Source organism: Salvelinus fontinalis, chromosome 30, assembly GCF_029448725.1.
Source record: "Salvelinus fontinalis isolate EN_2023a chromosome 30, ASM2944872v1, whole genome shotgun sequence".
In the NCBI taxonomy this organism is placed as follows: Eukaryota; Metazoa; Chordata; class Actinopteri; order Salmoniformes; family Salmonidae; genus Salvelinus; species Salvelinus fontinalis.
Genome location: NC_074694.1, coordinates 15,738,761 through 15,759,286, shown reverse-complemented (window position 1 = coordinate 15,759,286; position 20,526 = coordinate 15,738,761). Strand labels below are relative to the sequence as shown.

At 41.3% G+C, this 20,526-nt stretch overlaps 1 protein-coding gene and 1 long non-coding RNA gene across 2 annotated transcripts; one reads left to right on the top strand and one right to left on the bottom strand.

Moving 5' to 3' along the window:
• Positions 1–223: 223 nt before the first annotated feature.
• Positions 224–14,171, top strand: LOC129828720 (ras-related protein Rab-23-like). The gene is made up of 8 exons (XM_055889882.1): positions 224–387; positions 817–851; positions 3,302–3,543; positions 7,623–7,708; positions 8,504–8,660; positions 8,812–8,894; positions 8,978–9,070; positions 11,017–14,171. The coding sequence occupies exons 3-8, from the start codon at positions 3,389–3,391 to the stop codon at positions 11,148–11,150; spliced, it is 708 nt and encodes a 235-aa protein (XP_055745857.1). The 5' UTR covers positions 224–387; positions 817–851; positions 3,302–3,388; the 3' UTR covers positions 11,151–14,171.
• A 1,964-nt stretch (positions 14,172–16,135) lies between these two features.
• LOC129828721 (uncharacterized) lies at positions 16,136–17,091 on the bottom strand. The gene is made up of 2 exons (XR_008755276.1): positions 16,966–17,091; positions 16,136–16,726 (listed from the first exon to the last, which is right to left on the bottom strand). It is a non-coding gene; the product is annotated as an uncharacterized LOC129828721 (long non-coding RNA).
• Positions 17,092–20,526: the final 3,435 nt, after the last annotated feature.

The window sequence follows — 20,526 nt, the reverse complement described above, 5'->3', positions numbered from 1 at the left end:
TAAACACGTATGGGCAACAGTGTTTAAACCCTTTACAATGAAGATCTGTGAGGTTATTTGAATTTTTACGAATTATCTTTGAAAGACAGGGTCCTGAAAAAGGGACGTTTCTTTTTTTGCTGAGTTTATCATGTTCTCTTCCTCCGACTTTTAGCTGAGAAAAAAAATTGTGGGGCGGCAGATTTTTGTCTCGCCTAGGGCGGCATAAAGTCGTGGACTGGCCGTGATGGTCACGATACAACCTGGCCACACACAGATTCAAGATCAGCTTAGATGAATTTATTTCACAGGAGCTGTAGTCCATAAATTGACCACGCGAGTCGCAGTGAACTGCGCATCTGCTGTCGGAAACCAAAAGCGTTTATAGCAACTGGACTGCAGTTGTGGGTGAGAGCCAAGCAAATAGAGCTAGCAAGGCAACAACAATTTATTGAATTCAAGTCGTCGCTTTGTGAAATATGATTAGACGACTTGTTACATTGATGAAAAGCGTGGATATTCGTCTCCTCTTGTTGTGATTTATTATATAAACGAGAGTGTTAAATGCTAGCAAGCCCAACTAGGAGACGTACTAGCTAACGTTAGCTGAACGTGGAGACTGGACAATCCATCGTTCGTTAGCTAGCTAACTTACATGGCTAGCTCGCTAAGTTAGCTTTACAAATTGTTGAAGCGATTTGATTGTTAATACGTTACAGTTTATTATAGCTTGTTATATTTAATTTGGTCCATAAAAAAAAACACAGGACCTATTCTCTTTCATTGCGCAGCAATTGTATTTTGTTTTCGTCTCGTGCTGTTTGTTGCCTGTTGCAGCTGCAAGAGCCAGACGGTCATGTAACTGGATGTAGGTAAGAGAAACAATGTTACGATTGTATCACTCGAAATTATACAATTGTTGGAAATTATATTATTTTTTTCAGTGAGACTTTGTATCAAGTGTTGGACAGCTAATGAACAAATAACATGATTAGCTAGCTACGCTGGGAATCATGAACTTGTATGAATCTATTTTATTTCGTGGATTTAAAAACACCTTTTCAAGCACTATTTGGAAAGGCACATTTTCTATGTGACCCCATCCTCCCTCAGCTCACTGCATGAAGCCATTCGCTGGTGATGATGTCAAGTAGTGCCATTCTTTATTGTAAATCAGCAGATGCTGTGCATGTTCTGGCATTTTGTCAATTAACTGTCGTCCAATTTACTGATTTAGAGTAAGCCGTAGTACCTAGCCGTTTTTAATGAAGACGTTAGTAATAGGTATATTGATGTTTGAAGTCATGTTGTGATCTTAGTGGAGTGTTTACACAAGCAGTGTGGATGTGTATGCCTGCTCACCCGTTTGTCAGGCTAGTCACTTTGAAGGAACAATCTAACTATGCAGCCTAGACATAACAGCACATTCCTCTAAGACAAATGTCTTATTTTAAGCTACATCTGTTGAAGCGTCAATGTAGCCAAGGAAATATGTTTGTATACAGTGGAACATCCAGTTCTGGCAAGCTTTGCTGTGTCAGCTGCAGTTTGGGCTAAATTCCTGTAAGTGCATGGCATTTCAACAGTCTGTGCAAAATTGGAGTGAATGGTACATGAAGCTGGTGTGTCCTTGCATGCAGCTAAGTTACAGCCAGCTCTGTATTCAGTTACCTTTGGTGAAACGTTGTGGGAGAGGCTCTACTTTGTAACTCAATCTGTGGACTTTACAGTCACCTAGTAGCCTCGTCTACCTAGAATCTTCCATGATGTTTGGTTAGTCTGTGTTGTGTTGGGTTGTGTGTTGACATCTTGGCAATTTGCTGACAGTCTGGATAATGGGACATGGTTTGGTTAGCAGGCATCAAGGTAGCTTTCGTTGTGGTTGCGAAGCCAGCCTGTTTACAGTGTGGCTTGGATCATCCACTTTACGAATAAGACCAGATGATGTTGGATATCAAGCATCTCTATGAGAGTTTAAACTCAGGAAAAAGGCCTACCTTCGCTTTGTTTGCAGTCAGTGGAACCCTAGACAGATCCACAACACTTTCCTTGCATAGTCTGTTGAGGTTAAGTCAAACCAGAGCTTTTCACATTGTGAACACAATGTTTTGTTTTTGTAGCTACGTTAACGATAGGCCCGTAGCGCTAGTCTCTAGTGTTATTTTGCTACCAAGCTGATACTTTTAGGCCAACGTGATATTATCAGTCACATTACCAGGCAAGAGGTTTAGGCTGAATCTGTCATTGGTGTCATAGTGGGGATGTTTCCCCTGCTCATATCCAAAGGATCTGGGATATATGATGTCAGTTCCCATAAAACATAGTCATCTGGAACATGACTGAATCCCTGCCACGTCAGCTACACCCTCTCCTAGCCAGGCGTCTGCACCCTCTCCCGGCGAGGGCCAGGCGTCTGCACCCTCTCCCGGCGAGGGCCAGGCGTCTGCACCCTCTCCCGGCGAGGGCCAGGCGTCTGCACCCTCTCCCGGCGAGGGCCAGGCGTCTGCACCCTCTCCCGGCGAGGGCCAGGCGTCTGCACCCTCTCCCGGCGAGGGCCAGGCGTCTGCACCCTCTCCCGGCGAGGGCCAGGCGTCTGCACCCTCTCCCGGCGAGGGCCAGGCGTCTGCACCCTCTCCCGGCGAGGGCCAGGCGTCTGCACCCTCTCCCGGCGAGGGCCAGGCGTCTGCACCCTCTCCCGGCGAGGGCCAGGCGTCTGCACCCTCTCCCGGCGAGGGCCAGGCGTCTGCACCCTCTCCCGGCGAGGGCCAGGCGTCTGCACCCTCTCCCGGCGAGGGCCAGGCGTCTGTACCCTCTCCCGGCGAGGGCCAGACAGCTTCCTCTCCTCTCTTAAATGCCTGCCACATCAGCTACACCCTCTCCTAGCCAGACCCAGGCAGGCCCAGACTGCTACCTAATGGAAAAGTGTGTGGGAGCAGACCTACGAAGGCAGTAACTGAGCTAAGTGTAGCTGACTGTAGCCTGTAAGAACGAGGAAACCATCAGCTGACGTTACCTCAGATGGCTGCAGCCAGGATGCACTGGCTAATGTTTACACTCAGCTGTAAAACAGAGGGCCAGCTAGTGAGGGTTTTATGGGTAGACTGAGGAGCAGTGAGGTAGAAAGTGTTCTCGGCATCGAAACACAAGACATCATATTGCTGAATAAACAGAGGGATGTTTTTATGTGGGCTGTTCTCGTCAGTTGGTGACTTGGCTGTTTGAACAGCAGAACGACAAGGGTTTTGTGCAGAGGAAAATAACAATATTCAGACCTTAAGTCATGTTATCAATCTGTAAAACATCAGTTTGTTGTCTCTATCAGGAGGTGTTTTAAGTGATCCAGTGACAGCCCTCCTAAACCAACACCAGACTGCCTGGAAGTGTGAAGAAAGCCCAGCAACACGCAGCCATGTTGGAGGAGGACATGGAAGTGGCCATCAAGGTGGTGGTGGTGGGCAACGGTGCGGTGGGGAAGTCCAGCATGATCCAGCGTTACTGCAAGGGCATCTTCACCAAGGACTACAAGAAGACCATCGGTGTGGACTTCCTGGAGAGACAGCTACTGTAAGGAGATTTCCCATTGTTAGTGTGTCTATGCATATTTTACATTGGGGATGGTTGTTTGAAATATTTTTACTATTTGAATAGGATCATGAATTTATCAGATATTTGAAATACATGTGGGTCTTGAAACTTACGTTTTAACCTGAGCACTGCTGCGCCGGGGAGAGGCTGGCGATCTATTGCTGCAGCTGCGGAGGGAGCAGTGTGTGAGATGGGTGCGAGCAGACGGAGGGGAAAAGGGGATACCTAGTCAACTGCATTCAATTGAAATGTATCTTCCGCATTTAACACAACCTTAATCGACATCCACATCATCAGCGCCCAGGGAACAGTGGGTTAACTGCCTTGCTCGGGCAGAAGGACAGATTTTTACCTTGTCAGGGATTCGATCCAGCAAGCTTTCGGTTACTGACCCAATGCTCCTACCCACCAGGCTACCTGCTGCCCAAAAGGATAGAGAGATGCAGTAGCCACTAGCCAAGGCAACTCAGCTACAGCCAAGAAGAGCTAACTTGCAGCGGACAGAATGTCATTTATCATCCCATATAACAGTTCCTGTCTTGACTGGAGTAGCATAGAGCAGGGTTTCTCAAACTTTTTAGGGCCGGGGACTCCTTTTGTGATGGCAAATGAATCAGTCCACAACTCGAGTGAGATAAAAAAAAAACATGGCATGCACGTTGTTTTACTTGGGCAGTGGCCTGCAGTATTGCCACAGACCCCATGCACTGCCCAAGTCATAGTAAAACTCCTGCTATGCTATTTTTGAGAACCCCTGGCCTAGAGAAGCCAGATATAGCTAGCTAGGCTAATGAAGGCTACATTCTGCACTTTCTTCCCAACCCTATTCAGATAAAACAACAGCCTACCTGTTGGTTGCTCATTGTAGCCTACTCTTTCTAATTCTGTAACTTTATTCCATCTTGTGGTGCATTAGTGAAGTCTCACTACACTTGCTACACATTGAGCCTCTTTGCTGTTTTGATTGGCCAACATTTTATTTTTTATTTGACCTTTTTAACTAGGCAAGTCAGTTAAGAACAAATTATTATTTACAATGACAGCCAAACCCTCCCTTAACCTGGACGGCGCTGGGCCAATTGTGCGCCACCCTATAGGACTCCCGATTACGGCTGGTTGTGATACAGCCCTGGATCGAATATGGGTCTGTAGTGACGCCTCTAGCACTGCGAGACAGTGCCTTACACCGCTGCGCCACTCGGTTCCCAACATAAACAACAAGCTACACGTGAAGGCTACTGGTAGGCTACTGTTTTTCCTATGGGGCGCACGTCATTAAAACTACATTGACAAGTTTGTTGTATTAAATTAATAATTTGAAATGTCATAGTATGTCCTTGTATGTAACAATGTCACTTGGATATTTTAATTGAATTTAGAATAATCCTTTTCACTGTTAAAATAGACCTAGACTTTTTGTTTCTCGCTAAAATGAATAATCACACAAGTGTTAAAATGCTAACATCCGTTCAGATATTTGAATAACCGTGCACATCCGGAGTATACATACAGTATGTATATTAAGATGCATAAAAATACACAATACTCTTACAGATATGCAGTACAATCTGACGAGGTACATACAATAGGAGCCATACACAGAGATCTCAGGGACCGTACTGTGTCCTAAGTGACCACTGAAATCAAAATACACTGCTCAAAAAAATAAAGGGAACACTTAAACAACACAATGTAACTCCAAGTCAATCAAACTTCTGTGAAATCAAACTGTCCACTTAGGAAGCAACACTGATTGACAATAAATTTCACATGCTGTTGTGCAAATGGAATAGACAAAAGGTGGAAATTATAGGCAATTAGCAAGACACCCCCCAAAACAGGAGTGATTCTGCAGGTGGTGACCACAGACCACTTCTCAGTTCCTATGCTTCCTGGCTGATTTTTGGTCATTTTTGAATGCTGGCGGTGCTCTCACTCTAGTGGTAGCATGAGACGGAGTCTACAACCCACACAAGTGGCTCAGGTAGTGCAGCTCATCCAGGATGGCACATCAATGCGAGCTGTGGCAAGAAGGTTTGCTGTGTCTGTCAGCGTAGTGTCCAGAGCATGGAGGCGCTACCAGGAGACAGGCCAGTACATCAGGAGACGTGGAGGAGGCCGTAGGAGGGCAACAACCCAGCAGCAGGACCGCTACCTCCGCCTTTGTGCAAGGAGGAGCACTGCCAGCGCCCTGCAAAAGGACCTCCAGCAGGCCACAAATGTGCATGTGTCTGCTCAAACGGTCAGAAACAGACTCCATGAGGGTGGTATGAGGGCCCGACGTCCACAGGTGGGGGTTGTGCTTACAGCCCAACACCGTGCAGGACGTTTGGCTTTTGCCAGAGAACACCAAGATTGGCAAATTCACCAATGGCGCCCTGTGCTCTTCACAGATGAAAGCAGGTTCACACTGAGCACATGATCACATGTGACAGACGTGACAGAGTCTGTTCTCCACGGCGTCTCCATTCTGCTGCCTGCAACATCCTCCAGCATGACCGGTTTGGCGATGGGTCAGTCATGGTGTGGGGTGGCATTTCTTTGTGGGGCCGCACAGCCCTCCATGTGCTCGCCAGAGGTAGCCTGACTGCCATTAGGTACCGAGATGAGATCCTCAGACCCCTTGTGAGACCATATGCTGACACATGCACATTTGTGGCCTGCTGGAGGTCCTTTTGCAGGGCGCTGGCAGTGCACCTCCTTGCACAAAGGCGGAGGTAGCGGTCCTGCTGCTGGGTTGTTGCCCTCCTACGGCCTCCTCCACGTCTCCTGATGTACTGGCCTGTCTCCTGGTAGCGCCTGCATGCTCTGGACACTACGCTGACAGACACAGCAAACCTTTTTGCCACAGTTCGCATTGATGTGCCATCGTGGATGAACTGCACTACCTGAGCCACTTGTGTGGGTTGTAGACTCCGTCTCATGCTACCACTAGAGTGAGAGCACCGCCAGCATTCAAAAGTGACCAAAACATCAGCCAGGAAGCATAGGAACTGAGAAGTGGTCTGTGGTCACCACCTGCAGAATCACTCCTGTTTTGGGGGGTGTCTTGCTAATTGCCTATAATTTCCACCTTTTGTCTATTCCATTTGCACAACAGCATGTGAAATTTATTGTCAATCAGTGTTGCTTCCTAAGTGGACAGTTTGATTTCACAGAAGTGTGATTGACTTGGAGTTACATTGTGTTGTTTAAGTGTTCCCTTTATTTTTTTGAGCAGTGTACATGCATTTTGGCTGCACAGACCATCTCTTTATTCTCTTAACATGTTATTTTATAAGAGATCCCTGGCATCTGTCAAACTGTTAGTTAACTGCATTCTGGCCCAAGAGAGACCTTAAGAATTTGACCTAAGGTTAAAACTGCTTCCCAAAACCACAAACGTTCCTTTTTCCAGTCTTTTCCTTATTTTTGTGCTTAACAGATGTGAAGCCAACCCATAACTCCAATGTAAAGTGTCGAGCGGTATTTCATTCAGGTAGTTGTTTATTAATATGATGTGACAATTGCTTCGGTCACATAAAAAACATTTGTTTTTTAAATTGAACCTTTATTTAACTAGGCAAGTCAGTTAAGGACAAATTCTTATTTACAATGACGGCCTAGGAACAGTGGGTTAACTGCCTTGTTCAGGGGCAGAACGACAGATTTTTACCTTGTCAGCTCCGGTTCTGTCCTGCAACATTTTGGTTACTGGCCCAACGCTTTAACCACTAGGCTACCTCGAGTGCCAAAATGTAGTAGGAAAAATGGATACTCACAGGAAATACCAGAGAAACCAGGAAAACATTGAAACTCTAACTGCATTGAATAAAACAGGCAGAATTGTCAGATGAAGGTGCGCTCACTGAAGGCTTGAAGCATTATTTTTATAAAACAGTAAAGGTGTGGAGGATATTTGACTCTCAAAAGACTATCGCTCCTGTAACGTATAGCGCAGAACTGGGTGAATAGTTTGATATGATAGTCAAGTAGAAATGTATACATTTGATACTGCTTTGTCTATACATTGAGAAACTCACAATACCAAGTATTGAAATTGCCTTTTTTTCCCCCAGAGTGAATGATGAAGATGTGAGATTGATGTTGTGGGACACGGCAGGGCAGGAAGAGTTTGACGCCATCACCAAGGCCTACTACCGCGGTAAGACTCCTCCCTCCCTGGGAAGGACATGATCCTCCTCCACTGGGTCTGCCAGAGAAGACAGCCTCTCACTTTCCAACTTTATTTTATTGATTTATATTTTTTCAGGATGGATTCAGCTGTGCAACTGCACCAAGATGACCTCACAGGGAACAATTCAACTAGCATTATGTCCATCTTGTATTTCTGTTATTGTATGGCCCTATTTCTGTTATTGTATGGCCCAGGCAGCTACACTTCTCCTAACACATGAAATACAAACTGGGGTGTATGGAATTTGAACAATACAAATAAAAAACACATTACAAAATCAGTTATTTGATTTGAAAGCTTCTTATGTACACCAAAATAACTGTGAGGGCTGTGAGGATCCAGCATTTCTTAGCATTGTGGTGACAGCTGGCCTGTGTATGTTTAGGTATACTTGATACCCATTAGCTGTTTCACATGCAGCAGCTACTCTTCCAGGGGTCCACAAAACATTGAATGGCCTAAATGACAGAGTACAGAACAGTTGTTGACAATATATCATTCTTATTTTATTTGTATTTAATATTATCTTATCTTCTTGTCAAGACATCAAAAATACTATTTACACACTTCCTATAATTATATACGGTAGTTAATTTAGAGCTTTAGAAGAGAAGAGATGCTGTGATACAAGATGTTTTTTGTAATCAGTAAAAAAAAAAAAAAGCTAAACTTGCATTTTTTTGTGTGAGTAACCTCTGGTGGCAGAGCATTCCACAATGACATGGCTCTATACATTACTGAGCCACGCATGATGTGTTCCAGGTGCCCAGGCGTGTGTACTGGTCTTCTCCACCACCGACAGGGAGTCGTTTGAGGCCATCGGCAGCTGGTGGGAGAAGGTGGAGATAGAGGTGGGAGACATCCCCACTGTCCTGGTGCAGAACAAGATTGACCTACTGGATGACACGGTGATCAAAAAGTAACACTTCCATAGACCCATTTTCCTTCTTGAACTTGGTCTGTTATGATATATTGATAAATAAACAAATAAACATTTCTAGATGCATGGCTAGGATAACAAACATTAGACATGATCAGTAACCCTTGCTCTTTTTCTCCTGGTACTGTAGTGAGGAGGCAGAAGGTCTGGCCAAGAAGCTCAAGTTGAGGTTTTACCGAACCTCCGTAAAGGAGGACCTCAATGTCAATGAAGGTGAGCCAGTTAAAACAGTTAAACAACTGTTATGTTGGGAAGAATGTCATAGGAATTATTTAAAAAATGACATTTCTTTTCAGTTTTTAAATACCTAGCAGATAAGTATCTGCAGCGACTGAAGCGGAAAACAGCAGAAGAGCCTGAGGTAGTCCATACAACTAGCAATAAAATTGGTAAGCATCCTGATAACCATGTCAGTCACGTCTCTAGTTAGTACAGACCTTTGGCACTGGATTGTACAGTGCCACAGAGATATTTGTCTTGTACTGCAAGCTCTGCAAAGATAGTTTGCATTTATGATCCTCCCCATTTTATCTTCACTATACATTTGTCAATTACATTCGGTAACATGACGGCAACATTCATGCAACATTTGGGATTCATACAACAAGGCCTAAAAAAAGTTTGAGTAAGAAATCTGTCTCTCGGCTCTAGTTTAACAAAATGTACGCAATGATAAATGTTCTCGCAGCGCTTTCGAGTTGTGGGTGTGTCAGACATATTTATTATATTTTCACAGCTGGAATCATGAGCGCAATAGCTGACGGTGGCGCGAAAGGGCCATGTTTTGATGAATAAATAAGTTCTAGGTGTGACGAGGGCTTGACCACTTACTGGCCAATCGGCGTTCTACATGGCTTAACTTCTTGATGCACGGATCCCTTTAGCGGGAACATTTTCGTAAACAACTGCTGAATTGCAGAGCGCCAAATAAAAAATACCAAAAATATTTATAATTATGAAATCACAAGTGAAATACCAAAACGCAGCTTAGCTTGTTGTTAATCCACCTATCGTGTCAGATTTTGAAAATATGCTTTACAGCGAAAGCGATCCAAGCGTTTGTGAGTTTATCAATCACTAGAAGTAAGAACAGCTAGCCGCAAATTAGCTTGGTCACGAAAGTCAGAAAAGCAATCAAATTAATCGCTTACCTTTGATCTTCGGATGTTTGCATTCACGAGATTCCCAGTTACACAATAAATGTTATTTTTGTTCGATAAAGATTAGTTTTATAACCAAAAACCGCCATTTGGTTTGCGCGTTATGTTCAGAAAACCACAAGCTCGTTCCGGTCCTGAAGGGCAGATGAAAATTCCAAAAAGTATCCGTAATGTTCGTAGAAACATGTCAAACGTTTTCATTAATCAATCCTCAGGTTGTTTGTAACATACATAATCGATAATATTTCAACCGGACGGTAAACTATTCAATACTACAGAGAAAGAAAATGTCGAGCTACAACTCTCGGGCGCATGAACTAATCAAAGGACACCTGACGCGTTAATGATAAATCTCGCTCATTTTTCAAAATAAAAGCTTGAAACTGTCTAAAGCCTGGTCACAGCCTGAAGAAGCCATTGGAAAAAGAATCTGGTTGATACCCCTTTAAATGGAGGAGGGGCAGGCAATGGAACAGGAATTTTTCCAAATAAAAGGCACTTCCGGGTTGGATTTCCTCAGGTTTTTGCCAGCAAAATCAGTTCTGTTATACTCACAGACAATATTCTGACAGTTTTGGAAACTTTAGAGTTTTTCTATCCTAATCTGTCAATTATATGCATATTCTAGCATCTGGGCATGAGAAATAGTCCGTTTACCTTGGGAACGTTATTTTTCCAAACATAAAAATAGTGCCCCCTAGCTGAAAGAGGTTAATAGTGCATGAGGTTGTGTAGGCTATTGACTGTCTTTGCGTTATCAACTCCAATTCGGCTGGAGGGCACAGAATAATCCCATCCTAGTCCATTGTGGATTGATACCATACATTAAATAGCATACAGTAACGAATAATAGCAAAATTAGAATGCGTCCAGTTTTGCTAAATATGTTTGTTTGCAGTCCAAATTGTTGTAGTTGGCTTCAACTTGAAGGCCTAAATGTCTGTGCATCAGTAAAAACGATGTTTTATATAGAAATGTTAAGTGCATATTTGGACTCGGGTGTGTGGTTTGCTTGAATGACATCAAAGCGGTATTCATTATAATTCTCAATTTCTTAGCTTTCAGAACACGTGCTTAGAAATCCAAGGGATTTCATAAGAGTGCTCTTGTAAATGTTTTGTGTCAGCAATGAGTCATTAACGTTGTAACACATCTGAACATCTCTACCCTAACAGGAGTTTTCAACACCACAAGTAGTAACTTATCTAGTCAGAACTCCAGCAACGGCCGAGAAGTCATCAGCTTGCGACCCAACAAACAGAGGACAAAGAAAAGCAAAAACCCCTTTGGTAGCTGCAGCCTTCTTTAGAATCAATCCATTCCCTACAATAATGTACAATTTGACTGCCATGTGTGAGTGTAAGAGTCTATACATTTGAGCATAACCTACAGGTATAGGTCTTAATTTGATCCCTCTTTTGTTGCTGAGAATTTCCCTGCAAATGACCTTCATGATGGACATAAATTCACAAAATCTGCACTTATAACACAGTTATATTAACAGTATTGCACTTCATGTAGCCTAATTTTGGCCAGCTAATAGTCTAACCACAGAACAAGCAACACTAAAAGTTAAAATCCTGTTGCTGCAGGATTATTTTTGCTCTGACAATATTGGTCAAATGAAGATCCAACATCTGTAAATCTAATATGCACCTGAGTATTGTGACTACCATGCCTTTGAGCATCTTTACAGATCAAGTGCAGCCTTTGTTTCTCAAGGATAGATGTATGAAATATAAAGCGAAAGTAACAATAGTCGTCCTGGTGGCTGTAATGGGTACTACAATCCAACACAGACGCTATGTTGTAGCATGAATGTAATGCTTGAAGCAGATCTTTTGAGAAATAGTAGTTGGGCGTGACAGGGTTCTCCCATTTACACCCTTGAACATGGTGTAGGGAAGGGTTACATTCTAGTTCACTAACAAGGTGTATTTGTATGTTCATATTGTGATTTTTATAGATGACCATTTGTGCATTTGACTGTTCATCTGTGCAATCTGTTTGTATTGTAAGAAATATACAGATTACTTTCTACCATATTTGTTCTAAAATATTAATGGAATATGGTTCAATATACTGAGTGTACAAAACATTAGGAACACCTTCCTAATATAAAGTTTTGCCCCCTTTTGCCCTCAGAAAGTGGTTAATTTGTCGGTGCATGGACTCTACAAGGTGTCAAACGCATTCCACAGGGATTCTGGCCCATGATGACTCCAATGTTTCCCATAGTTGTGTTAAGTTGCCTGAATGTCCTTTGGATGGTGGACCATTCTTGATAATACACAGGAAACTGTTGAGCATGAAAAACCCAGCAGAATGGCAGTTCTTGACACACTTAAGAACTGCAAAGGCACTCAAGAACTATCAAAGGCACTTAAATATTTTTGTGTCTTGCCCATTCACCCTCTGGATGGCACACACACAATCCATGTCTCACGGCTTAAAAATCCTTCTTTAACCCGTCTCCTCACCTTCATCTATACTGATTTTAAGTGGATTTAACAAGTGACATCAATAAAGGATCATAGCTTTCACCTGGTCAGTCTGTCATGAAAATGTTTTGTACACTCGGTGTATATCATGAATAAAGACTAAGGGCTCTATTTTAACAAGGCTAACACAATGGTAAGTCTTCGTGCAGTCAGTGGCTTTATGGGTTCGGGATGTCATGTTTTTGGTATTTTCACTATTGGTGCAGTAGCTGGCTGTGGTGCGAAAGAGCTGGGTTTTGATGAACAAACCTGTTGTTGGTGTGTCGAGGTTTGGCCCCTCACCGGCCAATCAGAACGTGCTCCATGGCTAAATATGTGGTGGCGTCAAGTTGTGTGTACGCCATTTTATGCGTTAAACCAAAAACAATGTTTCTAAATAGGATCGGGTCAGATGCATGATATCATACATGGGTTCTCATTCCATGGCACTGTGTACACGTGGTCTAAATGTCTTTACACACAACATTCTGACGACTATACAAAATACTAGGCTCCTGTCAATTGTATTGTTGCCTATGTTGCAGGCTGTTTCTCAAACAAAATTGCTGTTATGTCATTATAGTAGGACTGAATAGTTTGGAGGAGTGTGGCTTTGGTAATCAAACAAGGGGTGTTCTTTGAAAATGGGGATAGATAGCCTACTTGAACAAGCGAAATGCTGGTATGTGAATAATTAAAAAGCATTAGGGCAAAAACCTAGTTTCAAAGCACTCAGACTATTTAAAATTGCTTTATTCATACTAATTTTGGCTAACGGCCATTGCGTGAGAGTTAAGATATTTTTACCATTTAGTCATTTAGCAGACGCTCTTATTCAAAGTGACTTACAGGAGCAATTAGGGTTAAGTGCCTTGCTCAAGGGCACATCGACAGTTTATTTTACCTAGTTATCTCGGGGATTCAAACCAGCAACCTTTCAGTTACTGGCCCAACACTCTTAACCACTAGGCTACCTGCCGCTCCACCTGCTTTTTGTGGGTCTTCAAACTTCCCTATAGCACTGCATGAAATAGTTTTTAAGGACACGCCTCAAATCTTGCCACCCATCCCACCTCAGCACAAGCAACTGATGTTAGGCAGTTAAAATGCCGAACCTGGCGTTAGGGGAAAATGCGCAGAAAATGCTAGTGCAACATTTTTTACATGACGCAACTAATGTGCGTTTGATGCTTGCACCTCAACACCAGCCAACAATAGAAACCTACGAGATTCAGACATATATTTGTTCATTCTTTTCTGAAAGGTATTTTTATATGAATCTTAATGAGCTGCTTAACACCTTCGTTAACATAGTGCCAAATAGTTTCTAATGCTTATTTCGTTGTAAGAAATTGACATATTTTAAAGAAAAAGATTGGAGGGATTTTGCAGTTTTGAGAATATTGAATTACAGTCGACTAGAAGAGTATGCTGTTATATGACCAAATACTATTTGAGATTCGCACAATAGGCCCTCTATTTGAGACACAAACTTATACAATGTTGTGAACTTATAGGATGGATGAGCCAGTGAAGAGGATTTTGCTACAGAACATACAAATCAATAATATCCCTCTTTATCTGGTTAGCGCACACAATTCATGCACAGGTGTTTGTACTGGTCATTGTAACTGGCCAACTATTTGGTCTAACACTTTCATAGGGTACTAGCAATTGAAATTGTTTACATGTTACATATTGCTGCATTTAAATATGTGCTTTGTGTTTCTACTGTGGTACAATCAATGGTAACGTCTTTAATGTGCTCATATTTGAGTCAATTTATATTCGTTACATTTTATATTTATGTTAATTTTGGGAGAAATAAACACTATTGTTTACTAAAGAAATATCAGAAGTTTATTTTTAAGTGAAAACAGATCTCAATGAATGGTGTCTTGATTGAGTGTTCTTACGTTATGAACAGAACTACTATCATGCTCTGAGGAGTGCTTTGTAAAGGCTTAATTTTCTCGCCTAGTCATCATGCTTGGATAATGTTCTGTTACCACTCTCTCTAACCGATGTTGACTTTTTCTAAGGCAAGACATATTTTTGCTCTCATTTCACTGTAAGACGAACAGGAAAGTCTCATTGTCTCTATACTGTCCTCTTCATAATAACTTTTAGTTACCTATTAACACTTCACAAATCAAAATGGCCCCTGTGTTTCTAAGTACATTCTACTGTATATAAAAAAAAAAAAGTACTCTTAATTTAGCCTATGTCTTCAGTAAATGTTGCATGCTTGCCTTATGTTCGTTTTTTTTTTTCATGTGAAGGAATGTGGAACCACGGTCCAATGCCTTTACATCCTCATTCTTAAACATATAACTATTTTGTTTTAAAGATGCCTGCTCAGTGAATATTGTAAATCACACTCCATCCCTTTATAACAGTTTCTGTTTGTAAACATGTGTTATGATTTATTTTTGTCTCCTGAAAATACAATGTTTATAATGACCAATTAATGAATTTATAATTCAGTCAGTTACCATTCTTAGAAAATCTATGGTCAAGTGCTTTTTCACTCCGGTGTTGTGAGAATCACTGTAGTCCATTCTAATGTTACAATGTTATTACATTCAGCAGATGGCTTTTTGAAATATGGCATACTGCTTCCATGAACTTTAATGTTTGTACCCAGATCTGCCAGTCTGTTTCTGCTTTCTTGCCAACTCCTTAGCAGGTTAGCATGTATTGTCATGAATCTTGACCTGGAGGCAGCTATGCTGTGGTCACTAGCTAGCACAGCCACAACGTCATAAAATCTGATTTTAAACCTTAACCACACTGCTAACCCTAATCTTAAATTACAATCAGGGCAAGATTCATAACCCTAAACATCAACCTGCAACTCCTGGAATTGTCATGCCAAACATTGTTTGTCAGCATGGAGTAGACAAGGGCACATGCATACCTGGGTCCAGGCTAGACATTCTGACAAAATGTAACACTTAGTAGTAGGTGTATATCTCACCTAGTTTGTTCATTTGTATTACTTTGATTTAACGGTTATAAAGTGTTTCAAGGTGTGCCACACTTACTTGCACCTGCTCCTTTGTTGACAATCTGTTTTGATGATGGTGATCTATAGCATAAATAAAATATTTTCATTGTTTTCTTCAGCATTGTAATTTCCACTTTACACAAGGCTGATAGTAAATCTTTATGTGAATCTTTCTCACTTTCAATGACATTCAGCTGATTAAGGTAAGTGTTACAAAGCATCTATAACCGTATGTCATGCTTTATAAAGGGTTCATGGTAATGGGCAGGATTTAGTCATCGTTATGACTTTTTGACTGTTACGGAGTAAAGTATTTGTCATCGTCACTACTTAAGGTCACTCCCACTAAGGCCAACTTTGAATGGTTGATATCCCAGGCTTATGTGCTGTGTGTGCAATAGCATGGGCACGACGTTACACCAAGAGACACTTACCTTGATGAAAGCTCCCAATCTAAATAAATTAATAGTGTCTTCTGGAACCAAGTTACATGTTCCTCAGTACACAAACACGCACCCAGCAAAAACGAGTCATACTGCACAGTGCTGGGCCTAGTCAGGTCTTTGACACATTCACCCACTGAATGATCAGCTACAAAATGTTGTTGCCATTGTAACAGGATGTAATCAAGCCCTGGTCTCCATGGGAACAGAAGAGGAATACCTGGTGCGGCAGTCTCAGGTTGGACTACTCCAAATCATCTTGGTTCTCTCACACACACAAACACAAGCTTTGCAGGTCCATCAACCCATGTAAATACCTCTCACTCCTACAGTAATATGTAAATCATGAGAGAAATCAGCAGAACGTTAATAACATATTTATTGACACTGTTGTCCTGTAATACTTAGTTTGAAGTGAGACACCTTCAGTCATTCATAACACGTCCATAAAGACTATATCGCATGAAGCTGTACTTAATTTAATGTCAGACCCCTTTGGTAATTTATAACACATAAATGCCTTGTATCCTATGAGGCTCTGCTTACTATAAAGTCAGACCCCTTTGATCACAATAGATACATAAAGGCTTAATGATGTAAACACAAATGTATTAACACTGGGAATGATCACTAACAGCTAAAACAAATTAACATTAAACACCCGTTTAAACCATACATTTCCTTTTATTTGTAAATTTTTTAAGCAATACAAATACATTAAGTTTCAAAAAGTCCAGCAATGCAATTACATTGAACATTGCAATGTAATTGCTGTGAATAGTGTAGCTTGTCCCTGAGCTGGCAGACGAATGGTTCTTGCCTCTCTTCCTACTGGAGATACTCCATGTTGGTTCCAACGTTAAAAGGAACAACAAAGAAAGTTAGCAGGTCTGTTTGGAAATGCCTTTGTCACACCATCTGGATAAGGGCATTTCTGGCTCCGCCAGAAACTCTAAATGGGAAGATGGGAAACTCCATTCAATTCATATTATTATATTACTCTTTCAGTTACAAATCTAGCGGGATTTGTATTTAGCTGAGCATGCTCGCTAGTTAAATGTCAGATAGCTAGCAATTTCTGTGAAGTCACCGAAATGATTTGAAATAACGATTGAGGTAGCTACAGTAATTTAATGCAACACTTAACTACTACAAACTAATTTAAATTCAAATTAATAAAGGTTAACTTACTAGTTTTTCGCTGCCCAGTGGCATCACAAGTGGGCTTTTGATTACTCCCCCCATTCCATTGGCAGCCGAATCACATCACATGTGCGCTTACTGCACTACAGAAAACCTGCTAACAAAACAACAGTGCAGGGCATGCTCACTGAATTAAAGGAAAATTACACCGTTTCTTAGATTTTTCCAAGACCTCAAAAGTCATCCCCTGATGTGGTTTAACCATTGTTATGAACACAGAAAAAAATGTTGGAAAACCCGAAACCTGGAAAAACAAAACCAAGAAAACGTAATAAAAAATAATAAAAAACTGAAGTAGGCAAAAAATAAGATTTAAAAAGGCTCTACCAACGTTGTTTGCTGTGAATGACTTTACATTAGTGTTTGTGTCATCCTGCAGCACAGCATTTTGGGGGAAGTTGAGGTCAGGTCCAATATTGACTATGCACCCAAGAGGGAACGAGGTTGGGCCATCCTAGAAAGGTTTTAGTGAAATATAATATAGTTTGGACACACCTACTCATTCCAGGGTTTTTCTTTCTTTTTTTTACTATTTTCTACATTGTAGAATATTAGTGAAGACATCAAAACTATGAAATAACACATGTGGAATCATGTAGTAACCAAGAAAGTGTTAAACAAATCAAAATATATTTAGATTTTAGATTCTTCAAAGTAGAAGAATCTACTTTAAAGAATTTGGCAGTACGTCCAACCGGCCTCACAACCACAGACCATGTGTAACTACGCCAGCCTCTCCACATCCGGCTTCTTCACCTGCGAGATCATCTGAGGCCAGCCACCCGGAAAGTTGATGAAACAGGAATATTTCTGTCTGATTGGCAGGGCCTGGCTACCAGCCTATGGCTGCACCCTTGCCCAGTCATGTGAAATCCATACATTAGGGCATAATGCATTTATTTCAATGTAGTGGTTTCCTTATATGAACTGTAACTTGGTAAAATTGTTGCATGTTGCGTTTATATTTTTGTTCAGTATATAACATTTAGCAGAAACTTTTATCCAAAGCAATTTACAGTCATGCGTGAATGCATTTTTACATATGGGTGGTCCCGGGAATCGAACCCAATATCCTGGCGTTGCAATGCTCTACCAAGATGTATGATAGGGTTATAAATCCTATTTATGAAGACTCAATTGAATGACTTATATGGCCTTTATTAAGAGGTGCTTATGCCACCCTTTATAAAGCACAGATTTATGTAATATTTGACATAATGGGTTAAGTCACGTTTGACACATCATTTAAAGCATGACCACATTGGGTCATACACATTAAAAAATGTAAATTATGCATTTAAAAAAAAAACATTGTTGGAATGTATTGGCTATGCGAAGAATGTGTTTATTTTTAACCACATTTTCAATTGTGTGGGGTTTGTGAGAATAACAGATATAAACATTGCAATGAGACCACCCCCCTCCCCCCCAAAAAAAATCTGAATAAGAATGCCTTTCAGCAAGTGGAATATATATGTTTATTCAAAACATCAGTGAATTGCTTAAAAAAATATCTAAATATGTGTTAATGGATACATAAAATGACTGCCTAGTATCCTATTCTGTATGTGCATGTGCTCATGTTGCTTACTTTGCACCTGCATGTGAAATAACTATTCATGATGTATTGACATGGTACATTGTCTCTAATGAGGTCTCACTGTTACTTTGGCTATTTCTGGACTGGTCGTTCACAAGTACATACAGTTGTAGTCGGAAGTTTACATACACTTTAGCCAAATACATTTAAACTCAGTTTTTCACAATTCCTAACATTTAGTCCTAGTAAAAATTCCCTGTTTAGGTCAGTTGGGATCACCATTTTATTTTAAGAATGTGAAATGTCAGAATAATAGTAAAGAGAATGATTTATTCCAGCTTTTTTTCTTTCATCACATTCCCAGTGAGTCAGAAGTTTACATACACTCAATTAGTATTTGGTAATATTGCCTTTAAATCGTTTAACTTGGGTCAAATGTTTTGGGTAGCCTTCCACAAGCTTCCCAGCTTATTTTGGCCCATTCCTCCTGACAGAGCTGGTGTAACTGAGTCAGGTTTGTAGGCCTTCTTGCTCGCACACGCTTTTTCAGTTATGCCCACACATTTCCTATGTGATTGAGGTCAGGGATTTGTGATGGCCACTCCAATACCTTGACTTTGTTGTCCTGAAGCCATTTTGCCACAACTTTGGAAGTATGCATGGGGTCATTGTCCATTTGGAAGACCCATAGGCGACCAAGCTTTAACTTCCTGACTGATGTCTTGAGATGTTGCTTCAATATATCCACATCATTTTATTTCCTCATGATGCCATCTATTTTGTGAAGTGCACCAGTTCCTCCTGCAGCAAAGCACCCCACAACATGATGCTGCCACCCCTGTGCTTCACGGTTGGGATGGTGTTCTTCGGCTTGCAAGCATCCCCCTTTTTCCTCCAAACATAACGATGGTCATTATGGCCAAACAGTTCTATTTTTGTTTCATCAGACCAGAGGACATTTCTCCAAAAAGTACCATATTTGTCCCCATGTGCAGTTGCAAACCGTAGTCTGGCTTTTTTTATGGCGGATTTGGAGCAGTGGCTTCTTCCTTGCTGAGCGGCCTTTCAGGTTATGTCGACATAGGACTCGTTTTACTGTGGATATAAATACTTTGGTACCTGTTTTCTCCAGCATCTTCACAAGGTCCTTTGCTGTTGTTCTGGGATTGATTTGCACTTTTTGCACCAAAGTACGCTAATCTCTAGGAGACAGAACGCGTCTCCTTCCTGAGCGGTATGACGGCTGCGTGGTCCCATGATGTTTATACTCGCGTACGATTGTTTGTACAGATGAATGTGGTACCTTCAGGTGTTTGGAAATTGCTCCCAAGGATGAACCAGACTTGTGGAGGTGTACAATTTTGTTCTGAGGTCTTGGCTGATTTCTTTTGATTTTCCCATGATGTCAAGCAAAGAGGCACTGAGTTTGAAGGTAGGCCTTGGAATACATCCACAGGTATACCTCCAATTGACTCAAATGATGTCAATTAGCCTATCAGAAGCTTCTAAAGCCATGACATAATTTTCTGGAATTTTCCAAGCTGTTTAAAGGCACAGTCAACTTAGTGTATGTAAACTTCTGACCCACTGGAATTGTGATCGTGAAATAATCTGTCTGTCAACAATTGTTGGAAAAATTACTTGTGTCATGCACAAAGTAGATGTCCTAACCAATTTGCCAAAACTATAGTTGTTAACAAGAAATTTGAGGAGTGGTTGAAAAACGAGTTGTAATGACTCCAACCTAAGTGTATGTAAACTTCTGACTTCAACTGTATGTACCTAACATGTCTATGATTAACTATCTCAGTACCTTGCCTTGTGTTTTCAGTTAGGTTGTGACCCGGGCTTACAGTAATGACAATTCCAGTAGCAAAACATGTCAAGGATTAAGACTTAAGATGTAAATGATCACATTAAGATGGTTAAACAAAAACAATGTGGATGCATTTTTAAATGCCTTAATGAGTGGCAGCCTGAGTGCTTATTGAAACTACATAAGGCAGGTA

Excerpts from the sequence above, each read along its gene's own strand:
- LOC129828720 (XM_055889882.1), top strand. The coding sequence starts at position 3,389 with ATGTTGGAGGAGGACATGGAAGTGGCCATCAAGGTGGTGGTGGTGGGC. Across the intron at positions 7,709-8,503 it reads CACCAAGGCCTACTACCGCG|GTGCCCAGGCGTGTGTACTG; the intron begins GTAAGACTCCTC and ends GATGTGTTCCAG. Across the intron at positions 8,895-8,977 it reads GGACCTCAATGTCAATGAAG|TTTTTAAATACCTAGCAGAT; the intron begins GTGAGCCAGTTA and ends ATTTCTTTTCAG.